Source organism: Pezoporus flaviventris, unplaced genomic scaffold (assembly GCF_033815535.1).
Source record: "Pezoporus flaviventris isolate CSIRO_AGI_PZ_B2104156 unplaced genomic scaffold, CSIRO_AGI_Pfla_v1 ptg000018l, whole genome shotgun sequence".
Taxonomy (NCBI): Eukaryota; Metazoa; Chordata; class Aves; order Psittaciformes; family Psittacidae; genus Pezoporus; species Pezoporus flaviventris.
In genome coordinates, this window is record NW_026892566.1 from 2,846,958 (window position 1) to 2,860,032 (window position 13,075).

General features: G+C 36.7%; 1 protein-coding gene across 8 annotated transcripts in view; it reads left to right on the plus strand.

Moving 5' to 3' along the window:
• Nucleotides 1–9,772, plus strand: part of PCGF3 (polycomb group ring finger 3) — a 50,260-nt gene extending 40,488 nt beyond the window's left edge. For all 8 annotated transcript variants that reach the window (XM_061455083.1, XM_061455079.1, XM_061455082.1 and 5 more), the window contains 6 exons: nt 325–380; nt 1,299–1,409; nt 1,884–1,972; nt 3,231–3,368; nt 5,342–5,422; nt 6,834–9,772. In XM_061455083.1, the coding sequence (XP_061311067.1) occupies nt 325–380; nt 1,299–1,409; nt 1,884–1,972; nt 3,231–3,368; nt 5,342–5,422; nt 6,834–6,881 (523 nt within the window). In that variant the 3' untranslated portion in view covers nt 6,882–9,772. The remainder of the gene's footprint in view (nt 1–324; nt 381–1,298; nt 1,410–1,883; nt 1,973–3,230; nt 3,369–5,341; nt 5,423–6,833) is intronic.
• Nucleotides 9,773–13,075: the final 3,303 nt, after the last annotated feature.

Consider the following 13,075-nt stretch of genomic DNA (forward strand, 5'->3'; position numbering starts at 1 on the left):
CAAATTTGTCAAAGGATTTTGAGGGTGTTAGTGTCATATTTACCTTATATCAGCAAGTATGTCATTTTCATCCTCCTCCACATGTCCAGGACTATTCTTCCTCAAACTTCAACTGGGTTTCTGTCTTAGCCTGTAGTTTTTCATAATTTGTTTCATGTTACTGTTCTCTCTTTTTTGACATAAATACTGACTTGAGAATATTAATTCTTCTAGGTGAATTTAGAGATTTTTACATCAATTTAGTACTGGAATTTTTTTTTAAGAGAAATGTTTTGAATCAAGATGATTGGCTTAAACTTTCAATTTTGTTTTTTTTCTTGCTAGTCATGACAGAACAATGCAAGATATTGTTTACAAACTTGTGCCAGGCCTCCAAGAAGGTGAGTTGTAGTCTGACCTTTAGAAGTCATTTTGTACATACTTCTTCAATGCTTAAGAAAAGTTTAAGGTGATGAAAATGATGGGGGGAACACTGATGCAAAATCTGTTCCTTATTTGTGTAATTTCTGGTGATTATTTTCATACCTGTGCTAGCAGCAGTTGGGGTTGGTGGGATGAAGGACGGTGTATCTTCTAAAAGTAGCATTAGATAAAGCATAATAATAATAGTTTAGCTTTCGAATGTTGGCACAATGTAGCTGTCATTTGTTCTTGTTAAACTGTGTACTTAAACCTGTTGTGCCAATTTTCTAGGATTCTCAGAGGTAGAATGTAATGCAGAACAGCTTTTAGTTTCAGTTTCTGCTACTGTGTGATTCCTTTTTTAGCAGATAATTTTCACTTTGTTTTCAAAATTGTTTTTGAGACTGGATCTGTTCAACTAAATAAGTCCTTTTAGTATCTGCTCAGTATTTTTTGTCTTAATGTATGTTACCACTTTAATTTAAATGCAGTATTTTAAGTCACTTGAGCTGCAAACCCAAAACATTCTCAAAGATCAGTAAGACTGAATAGAACATCGAAAAAATTTTCTCACACACTGAAAATTTTAACTATAAATAAAAATTGAGAAAGAAAGGTTTGACAGTGGGAGGGCTTCAAAATAAGGTGTAGTATTTTAAATACTCTCATTCTAATAGGAACATTGTAATGATACAGATGATTTTGTAGTATTCTAACTCCAAAAAACAAGATGAGGTGTGATGACGTGAGAAATAGAGGTAGAAGAACAGTAAATCCTGACACCACCACTACTTTTTGGGAAGCCTGTTTCACTTAAGAGGAAGGGATTTGGAATAACTTCATAAATATTGCATTAGAACTTTGTTACAGGGATTAATATTTACAATTTTAAACAGCGGAAATGAAAAAACAAAGGGAGTTTTATCACAAACTGGGCATGGAAGTTCCAGGGGACATCAAAGGAGAGACATGTTCTACAAAACAGCACCTAGATGCCCATCGAAATGGTAAATGGTCCTTAATTTATTCTGTCTTGCATGGGTGACAGCTAGTAAATTGATGAACAGAGCTGTTGGAGGTAATGTGCCTAGTTGGTTTATTACAATTACAGTTGGTGTATAACACGAAAGAGTACAGTGAGTGTCGGATTGTTGCTTTGTCCCTTACTTGTGTACAGAATCTTTCTTTTCACCTGGTCGTAGCATATGAGTGGAGTAAGGAGATCTTCCATAATAGTGCCTACATGGGGACCCTCTGAAACTATCCAGCTTCTGGGCAGCTAATGGTTGGACTGAAGGTTGTGTATTTTATGTATGTATTTCTTTCTTTCACACTGTTGGCAGCTAGTGTTACGTAAGCAGACAAGCATAATTTCGGAAGAGCAAAGCTTGTTTATATTGCAATTCTGAACTGTGCTGTTTTACTCATATCAGCATTACAAGCTGCTGCTGTTATCGCATATATCTGGTTTCTTATATAAGGTGAAACAAAACCAGATGAAAATTCAAACAAAGAAACTTCAGAGGAAAAACAGGAAGAAGATAATGACTACCACCGAAGTGACGAACAGGTGAGCTCATAAGGGCATGTTTTAGTTTTATCTTGTAGTTTCGCTTTAGTGCTTTGGTTGGCAAACAGAGAAGAAAAGTAACTGTTACAGGCTACTTTTTCTGTCACCTGATGCAAACAAGATACAGTGTTGCCCAATGCTTTTGTGCAAGCATGAGTTCCATCTCTGTGTTTTGTCAGGAATGGAGAGTATGTTAGACATTTGCATTAGCATTTGATAGTTCTGACTGCTTCTTCACGAGTTTCCAAAGTATTTATTTACTTTCAAAACAAATTCAGGTTATTTGGCCTGCCTTGTGAAGGAGTATATCCCAGTGTGCTTGTGATGCATTCAGCTGAATGCGTATTAATAATTATGAATAAAACCTTTTGCACTTTCACTAACTTAGTTTATTTTGTTTTAAACCTCTGATATAAGGACAGTGTTATACCTGTACCATAAAAGTAGTATGAAAGCTAGTAAGTTCACCACTGGGTTGTCAATACAAAGCGTGTTTGAAAGTTAGATCTCCTTTTCGAATAAGCAAGCATTCCCTTTTAATTTTTCCTGTTAACGTGTGCCCAAGGCAAATTAAACTTGGATGTTTTCTTTTAAATTGCAATGTAAGAGAACTTTGAAAGTGATTGTCCCTAGTACTAAATCCTCTCAGTGGGTAAGTAAATCATCACAAAGAGTTTAAACTAAGTAGTGAATAGCTGAATGAGAAGAGGTGAGAACTGAAACACAGAAATCAGAGATACCTTTTGGAGGGATAACGTTTAGAATTTTGAAAATTTCTCACGTAATTTGTATCCATTCTTTTTAAACTTTAAGTTTTTTTTTAAACATCTGTTAAAATCGTTTTAAACTGAATTTAGCAATTGCATTAAAAGCAAGAAATCACATTAGAAGCAATCATTAAAAATAGGCAGCGGTATTCTTACTGCATATCTTACTCTAGCTTTTGATATAGGGTCCTCTTGAGCTATTGGCAGCCAGTGAATTTGTATCGGAGCAGTCTTGTTCCAACATCAAAAATTCTTTCTTGAACTTTTTTGTCTAGATCTGTTTTGGTTGCAGTTTGGTTTTATCACTAAGCTGACCAGATGTTAGGTGATGTTGTGTTTTTTTTTTTTTTTTTTTTTAATGGGCATTTCAGTTTAAGAAATACTAGTACTGTACTTTTTCACTTTGTTGTCTTAATGAAAACTGCATATGGAATACATAGAGGGGACTGCAGTAAATTGTTCCAGCCAACCCTGTTTGCTTTTTCCTGAAGGTAAGCATCTGCTTGGAATGCAATAGCAGCAAATTGCGTGGACTGAAACGAAAATGGATTCGTTGCTCAGCACAAGCAACTGTCTTGCATCTAAAGAAGTTCATTGCCAAAAAACTAAACCTTTCTTCTTTCAATGAGGTAATATTTTCTTTTTTTTAAAGTTATTTTGCAGATATGAAAGCTTTGTGAAAAGTGCGGGGTTGTTCTTTTAGTCTGATTCTATTTTCAGAAAACAGAAGTATACACTATTTCTTTAATTATATGTTGTATATCTGTTTTCATATCCTTTCTTGAAGATATACAGGACTTGCCCCTTAGTTTGCTGTGCACCTTTTCATGTCTATATATATAAATAGTTGAGCGAAAAGTCTTGGCTCTGTGTTTCCATGTGTGTTGAAATGCACTCTGGCAAGGTGCTTTGTTTGACACTGTGTGGTGGGGTGTACCCTAGCCCTTCAGAGATTCCACACACAGTGCAGGGGACAGGCAGTAGCAAACACTTGTACTGCTGGAGCTCAGATTAAGAGAAAGCGCCACAGGTATTTGTTCATGCTTTCAGTGAAGCTCAGCCTGAAGTTTCTGCTTACCGTGACTAGAGTGTTATCAGGTACCTACTTTTCCCTTCCTCTGCAGGGAATACTTCGAATTATGGGAAGAATTTATGGTGAAAGGTACAGAAAGAAAGGCAATTCTTTGCACTTTTAGTTCAGATTCAAAATTACCAGTGGTGAAACATATGAATGCAGCCTCTGTTTACTGCTTTGCTGGGTCTTGGTCACAGTCTTTAGACATCTCAGGTGACTCTGAGCTTGACATCTCCCAACCCCACATTATGTCACTGATCCACTGAATTTCAGTAAGACTTTTCAGTCAGATCATCTGCTTTCAAGTCCATTGTTAACACCTTTCTGCTCAAGCTTCTCCAGCAGTCAGTTTGCATCTGTATCACTCTTCCTTCTAGCTTCTGTGTGCTTCAAACCAACACACTCTTTTATGGTCAGAGTATGTCCCCAAGCTCTGCTAGCCTTCTTAAACAAAACCGTATTTCCTGTGTTGTCCTCAGCTGGCTTAGAAGTGGTTGACTGCTGGCTGTAGCACAGCATCAACATAGCCACCATCACTGTTCAAAAGGGAGTATTTGTGTGTTTAAGCTCTCCATTCCACTGTGTCAGTCTGTGGTATAACAACTTGCCTGGCTTTTATTAAAGGAAGAAGTTTCAGAACTACTGTTTATTCCTTTGCTATCCCTCCCTGCCTTCTTAAAGAGTACATAAATTGTGGTGTAATCTGTGTACAATTACCAAGTAACAGGTGCATAGTAGAAGGATCTAAGCTTGTGGGCATATTGACTATTACAGGTTTCAGCTATTGCCAGTTAGATGAGCCATGTATGTGAAATGCATGCCCAGTAAGGCCTTTTTCTGTTGTGTGGTAAAGCGGTATTGATACAAGTCACCTTGGTGAAGCTTAGTGTTTTCATGCATGTTCCCTGTTTTAGTGCATGTTCAACTGATTAGGACTCATATGATTCTCATGTTTTTGTGTTTATATCCTCACTGCTTCTAATATCAAGAGCTTTCAGCACTGAGATAGGAAAGTGAAAAAATGGGTATTGAGTATCTGCAAAGGACCCATAAATATAGTGTATGAGGGAGGTGGCAGATAGGTTTGGTTTTTTTTTTTTTAAATGCATCCTTGTAGCAGAAAACCACCTGGCTGATGTCAGGTAAAGAATTTTCATCATATGTTAGAGCTGTCTTTGAGATCTGTGAATTCTGTTTCTTTGATCATTTATGGGGCCTTTTTAAAAGTGAAGCTTTCAAGAAAGGGCATTAATATTGCTTGGGAAGCTAAACCAGTTAAGTCAGTCAAGTCCAGTCCATGCAATATTTCCTAGGTAGGCACAAGCATAGTGTTTTGGCACTCTGTGATAAGAAAAGACATGCTTTTTCTCTCCTGGTACTCTTTTTTGTCTATAGAGCAGCTGCAAGATGACCGCTTCCAGTGTCTTCGAAGAAAAATAAATCTTGACAAACATTTGTAGTATTATCTGAAATATGTTGCTCCATGTACATGTCCCAGTGAATTAATTGTTGCCTTTGTTTTGTCAGCTGGACATATTATGCAATGAAGAGATTCTTGGCAAGGACCACACACTCAAGTTTGTAGTTGTTACTAGATGGAGATTTAAGGTATGACACAGTGGTTCCTAGTAAATCATGAAGTGGCCAAATAAAATGTTTCTAAAACAAGCATCACTTGGAACTATTTTGGAGTAACTGCAGACTCGATCAAAAGATTCTTCAATAAGTATCTTGTACAGCATACCTTAACACCAAGTATTGATTTTCATTTACAAGAAAATGAAGGAAAGAGGAATTAAGTATTAATTGCAAGGGAAAAGGGAACACTGCCTCAACTGTCAGAATTGTTACCAAGTCTGGCAAAGGAAGTGGAAGCCACAAGAAAGTATTATTTTTATCTATTTTAGGTAAAACTGGTTTTAATCCACATAGGTGGGGAAATCAACTGTGATGCAGAAAAGGCAGCAAATTTCAGCACAGCTGTCTTCTGTACCTCAAGAAATCTCTTTCTCTTCTAATGCAGAGGCAGTAACTGCAGTTCTTGTCTGCCTTAGTTAAGGAAACTTCTAGTAGCATTTAGTAGGCATAAACAAGGCCGATTAAAAATGTACATCTTTGACTTGCTTAATGTGGTTTCTTTAAACAGCTTCCTTCAGACTGAATAGTAAACAGTGGAGCATTCATTCTGAGTATAAGCTATCACATTAATAATTACAGCTGAAGTAAAATGAGTGTAAGAATGAATTGCAAAATTGAACACTTAGGAGGCAAGTCACACAGAGTCAGTATATGTGTATTTGGAGATGTTTGAACTAAGATGTAGTATTCATAAAGGACGAGCGACACAGTCAAAGTTTACAGTGTACACTGAGGTAGAACCACTTGATGGCTTTTGATGCGTATCTAGAAGAGGTGCAGGTGGGAGCAGGGAATTGTTTTTTTGTCTTGGCATAGAAGAATCAAATTGTGCATCTCTGCAAGTCTGCAAGTTTGCCTTGATCATGGAAATCTACACAACTGTGTGTCAGTTGCCTTCTCAAGTGAAAGAGGTGGGGGATGTAAAATGTAACTGGAGGGTGGGAGGTCTAGAACAGACAAGAGGAAGCAGTTCCTGACATGAGACACAGAGCTCCTTCATACAGGATGTTGTGGATGGTAAAAGTTTTACCTATTTGTAAAAAAGCAGTGAATACACTCACAGAAGAGGAATCGTGAGAGCTGTGTGATGTGAAGTACCACGTGCTCATACACTGTTTTCTAGACATCTGCATTTCTCCCTTAATGGGAGTGGGTTTTATGAGTTAAACAGATCAGTTCCTGAGACAAAAAAGCAAAAGGATTCTTCATCTCTTCTTTGAGCTTCACTGATGAGATTGTATCTTGTATTTGAATTTTTGACAGGGCAGATAGCTACTCTGATCATTCATTTAAGCTTTACTTTATGAAACAGAAGTTTTGCCTACTGAACAGGTTATTTCCGGTTTTGTTTCTGAACTTACCTGATATTTCTGTCTTGCAGAAAGCACCATTACTGCTACACTACAGACCCAAAATGGACTTGCTGTAAGAGAACTTTACTGTCCTTCTGGACAGAGTTTTTTGCAGAGACTATCATCTGGCACCTTCTTAGTGCATCACTAATCAAATGACACAAACCAGCCGAATAAATTTAGAAGACTGTAGGGCTTTCATAGCGGACTGTCCTTCTGAATATTTCTTCTAGGGATGTACTACCAAGAATTCTGAACAGAAAATATTTATACTTTTTTTGTACAAAAGAAGTAAGTCGCAACTCAACAAGACACTACCAGCACTAAGTTTACAGATACTGAAAGCACTTCACAGTTCTATGTAGCTCAGCCTGATTTATCTCTTACAGTTACACAGAAGTAAGTTAGAATGTTGTGGAGTGATTTAAAAATGTTGCTTTTGACACCAAGTTGCATTTAGTTACTTTTCACATTCTGAATCTTTAAAAACTATATTTTTGCAAAGTGTTATTGTCTTATATAGTATGCCTGATTGCATTGGCTTTATTCAAGTTATCATGTAGACCATTGAAAATACCTAATATGGTGATAATTTATTATGCTGCATTGAAAACTTCTAAAAATCTGGGAAACCAATAAGTTTGTCATTTTTCCCAGTTACTGCTCTCCCTTGCTTTGTGTTTTAGTAAAGTTTTGATACTCCCTGATGCATGTTGATTTGGTAAGATTAATAGAAATTATTGCAGTTGATTTTAATGTGCCCTGATATTTTGCTGTGGCATAAATTGCACCACATAATGACGAATACTCAAAAGTGCTAGATTTGTGAACTTTAAAAAAACAACCCAAAACATTTCTTATGAGTTGTGGCTTGCAGAAATCAGTTTTTAATTTAGAGAGAATTTGCTCTCACTAGCTATTGAAGCACTGTCTTTTGGGCTACTTTGGGTGATATCACAGTTTTCATTTCATTTATTAAGAATTCCATAGATCATTATGAGCAGGTTTATATTTCCTTTACCTGTTTTCTTATGAAACCATAGTATTTTTTTAGCACAATTCCTAACTGTTAGGGGGTGGTCAGACAAGATTATGTTAGCACCTTCTGGCCTTAACTGGTAATTTTGTTTGCATCAGCACTAGTGGATGCAAGGTAATACACATGCATGCATGTATGCATACATCTGTACACACATTTAACTACGTATGTTATAGAATGCACCCTCAATAGCATTTAGCAGGGTTCACAGCACTTTTTGCAAGGCTTTTTGAGGTAGTTGGCTTTTCAGAAAAAGTGGCTGAAAGTGATTTCTGCAAGCTGCATACATTATGATACAGCATATATAGTAGGATAGAGTGTTTGTCTGGCATAAGTGTCAAGTCACTGAAAACAGGCTATGCCATGTTATTGACAGCTGGAAATCATTAACTTTCTAATTTTTGGAAGAGTTTTCCAGTGAACTGAAAATGCTTGTTGCTATTCCTATTATTGAAGCCTGTATTTTTTTTTTTTTTAATATAAATTGTCTTTGGATAAGAAAACAAGTTTGTCTGTAACTGTCCTGCTTCCTCTAGCTGTGCTCCTTCCCCTCTTCTGCTAGAAAGTGTTACTTGCTACTTGATAACAGGAGTTTGATACTGCAAAATGTTTATCCAAGCATTTTAAATCCTCTTTCTTTTCGTGAGTTTTCAAAGCACCACATTCCTCAGCATGTGTCCCAAAGACTCTGTCTGTCTTTGGAGTCTTCAGTCCTCTGCTGCTGCAGAAGGGATGTTCCAACTTGTGTTTATGTTTGAAAACAGGGTTCCTCATTTTTAATTACAGTCACAGATGTCAACGGGAAGGAAATCAAAAAGTGTGTGAGCAGAGAATGAAAGGGATTTTACTGAACTGTGGAGATTGAAGAGAGAACTACACAAAGGCCAAAAAGTGCTGCTGTCCTTGCACATGAGGATATGGGGATAGCTGCATTTGAACTTGGGTTATGCAGAATTCTACAGCTGGGCTTGGCTGGGTTGGGAAGGCAGGTGGGGAGTGGTGTACATCCATATGAGCAATGGGATCCAGCTTCGCTCTGGTTTTGTCTTACTGTTTGTGAACTCAAATATATGTGGTTTGGATTTTTTTTTTTTTCCTGTCTTTAACATTACTGGAACTGGCAGAAAAGAACAAATGAGATAATGAGTCTACCATTTTTTCTAATCTTTTCACGAAACAGTGAATGCAGGTGGCATGGATGTGTACACAAACTGACATTCTAGGCCTTCTGGAGGTGTTTCCGTGATTGTTAACTGTCCTACTGTAAATAAGGACTTTCTCTAGCCACTGAGGCACTGAGAATATGAACAGGGCTGTAAGTGTTCTCCCTCTGTGCACGCTGAGTATACAGACACTGGCTGTACCTGATGTAGACGTAAAATTAGCGCATTCTGTTTAACTGACTTAATCAGGATACATATATACATAAAAGCAAATATATATATATTTGTGTGAGATCTGCCTATCTCAGAGTCTATATACTGCAGAAACTTTGTACAATGATATTGACGTGGTGCTTTTGAAGCACATTGGGATTTTAGTACTTTCCTATGCTTAAGTTGTGCAGCTGAGAAATCAATAACAAACATGTAAATTCACAAGTCTTTCAAATCTCTCTCTTGCTGTAACAGTCTACAGTGTAGAAGATATATTTGTAAGTTTATAACCACCTTCAGAATCACTTGAATTTTTATGGTGCTATCAATATATTGAAAACTCTGCTTATACCTGTATGGATACATACATTCAAGCCAGTATTCATAGAATCATAGAATGGTTTGGGTTGGAAGAGACCTTAAAGATCATCCAGTTCCAACCCCCCTGCCTGCACCTGTTGTTTTTTTTTTTTTACTCATAATTGTGTGTTACTGCTTTTGCAATGTGCTTAATCTGATAAAACCTCACAAGTAAAAAGAAGAAAAATAAAAATGACAAACAAATAAAAAGCCACCCAGTTATTTTTCTAAATCACGTCACAATGTATTTCCTGCAGAAACCGTGACTGTGTCTGGACTATATATTTATTTCCTTTAGCCTTACTAAAAGACTACAGTGCAATTAAATGGAGGTCAGAGGGAGGTGTCCTAGGGTCACAGCCTTTTTTCACTTCTGTGAAGCCTAAGAGACAATTAGTTTATATCAAGATTAGATTGGGTAAAACAAGTCTGATACTTTTCAGAGTTAAGACTCAGCATAGGTACCTCTTTGTCCTCGTGAGATCAAGTTAGTTTATTTTGGCTTTCGTGAAGATGCCATTATGGTGAATTAGTTATCACAATTGCTTCTGCTGGTAAATAATTGCAGTAAAGAAGTATCTTGTTGCATTATCCTCAGCAGCAATTGAGACTGATAAAATCACCCAGGCTCAAGAGTCTCATTAAATATAGTTTCATTAAAAATAGATAATTCAGACAGAATATATAGTATTGAATTTAAATAAGATTGGGGGTTTTAAATTTTAACTTTATAAAATTATTTATTCTATTTTAAGCCTTCTGTCTTATTTTACCATCCAAGTATTTTTCTTTCAGTGATCCAGCTTTATTTACGGGCATATAAAATGAAATTGTAAGATGTTTTTACAAGCTTCTTCCTTTTACATTGAGTTTGAGTAGCTTTTGTTTGTTTTTGTTCTGTATGGATAAAAAGCATTACTTATGCTTTTGTGCAATAGGTTTGAAACATGCATTTATTAGACGTATGTTTAAATTGTAAATGTAGCATCTACTTACCGTTAAAAGGAATGTAGATGGCTTTTCTGAGTTGTTCAAATGGGGTCTTTTATTTGGAGCTATGATTTGGGGGGGTTGTTTCATGATTTGTAGTTTTGGGCTTGTTTGCTTTTTAGTTTTATTTTTTTATTTTTAATTTTCAGAGTGAAGTGTGGGGTTTAAATTTGTGTAAGTACAAGAACTGTCTGTCAGCAATATTTTAAAATAAATGATCTTGCAAGAAACCTTAATGTGAATTGTGGAAGCAATCAGCAAGACTTGCAGCCTATCTGAAGATGCTTTGTGCCATTGTTATGTCTGGTATATTTGTGTACCATCAAACCTAGGAATATTTGTTTTTATTGGTTGTGCAATAGTATACACAACACTCACCTCTGGGGATATTGGACCATAAGAAATATCAGACCACAGCTATAATGGTGCTATTTTTTCCCAATAGGCTATGAGCCTTTAAAAGATTATCTGGCTCTTATTGTCTTTATAACATAGTCGTAGGAGATTGATAGAGTTTTTTTTCTACTGGATGATTAATAAAATTGTACAACTAGCCTGTTTTACAGCATTCAGCATCTTACCATTGAGCTAAAGATAATAGGAAAAAGCCAACCAATCTGTACATCAGCAAGATAAATCTTACTAAGTACTTAAAATATATTTTGTACAGAAGCCTTGACTGTACAGAGAAATCAAGTTTCTGTATTTCCTCAGGTAATCAGTTTGGATGTTTCAATGGAAATGTTGATGCCACCTACGCTTCAGTTAAGTCTACCTAGAGTTGGTAGCAGGGCAAAAGACTGTCCCATACACTAGAATCCCTACATAAGCTATAATTAACTGTAACTAAGTTTTTTGAGATCTGTTGTTGAAGTAAGAAGTTGCAATGGGAAAAACATGAAGAAACATGGAACAGAGCTTCAATCTCTGCTTTAATCAAAACTTGCCAGTGACACAGATGCTTTCTAGGAACTTGCGTCTTGTTGCAAGCCAACAGTAACGTTTTGCTATGGACTTCCAGTTTCATCTGTACACAGATTAAAGCTCTGGTCCTGCTATTTGAGCCATGCTTGATCATTCTTAGGGCTTCTTGGAAATCTTTTGAAGCCACAATGACCTGAGAAGACTGTAGTGGTAGGATAGGAACTAAACATCCAGTTCTATGGAAACTTACATTGGCAACTTTATGAATAGCTTCAACAGTCCACAGAAAGCAGTGGGGTCATTTGTGTGAACGGTTAGGCTGAAGGAAGGATTTTTGAGTACTGATGTTCCACTTTTATTTTTTTTTAGTCTGGAACTAAAGCATTGGTTTAGTGGAATCTTACATTCAAGTGATTTACCTGGACAAAAGGAGAGTTTGTTCTTTTTTTCCTGCAACAAGATTTTATGGTTAAGGGACAATAAGCCAGTGCAACCACTAAGCCTTTATCCTCATATGTGGCATAATAAAGATTCTGGAACTGTCACAGTGTAAAAAAAAAACCATATTTTTGGCTTAGCTTCATTTGAAAGTTTACAATTTTTTATGCTTTGTGTTGCTGTGTAATTTTTGTACTATTGGTGGCTAGTTTTGTCTGAATAGCCGTTGGGGATTATTGCTTAATGTTTTGATTTTATGATAGTGAAGCTTGTATCCAGTGTTTTGCCAATTAATATTATATGCTTGTTAATAAAAGCAGAGAAACTAACTGAAATACTGTCAGGCTGGAAGTTATTGTCCCATTTTTCCCCAAGAACATAAGGAACCTAGCCATCATAATACCATAGTGTTGAATAAAGCGTGACGGAAACAATGGTGGTGAGCCACTGTATAATGATCGGCCTTTTACTCAAGACACAAGCATGCCCAAAGCATTACTCCACTACATGGAATGGCCATATGTCTGTGACAAATGTGTGACAAGTAACTGCTGGTGAGGAAATGAAATGGCTTCAGCTAGAAAAAGGATAACACAGCTGTCCTGATGTCTTTATGTGTGGATGGAAAGGTACTTACCCAACCTGTATGTATTGAACACTTCAATATTACGCTTACTTGGCAGTGTTGATGCACAGGGGCTGACTGCAGCATAACAGAACACATTCACTTAGATACGTGACAAATAGAAAAGCATATCCACACACATTCCACTTTTACTTAACTTTAGTTTGATATGCTGCTAGGGGGGAAAAAAGGTTTCTTACTTAGAGAAGGCTTTGACTAATGAACTGCATATATTTTGCCTTTTAAAAAAATCGGTCTGTTGTGGTATTGCAAACATTGGTGCTTGCCCTCTTCATAACTTCAAGACCTTTTTTCCTTCAAAATCCTTGAGACTTACTGTACGAGGTTCAGCTGTAATAGCTATTTTTCTCCTTCCTAGTAGGTGATGCAGGTCTGTGTTTTGGGTTTAGTCTGGGAACAGTGCTGATAACACACTGATGTTTTAGTTGTTGCTAAGTAATATTTACTCCAGTCAAGGACTTTTCAGTCTCTCGTGTTCTGCTAGTGAGGAGGGGCACC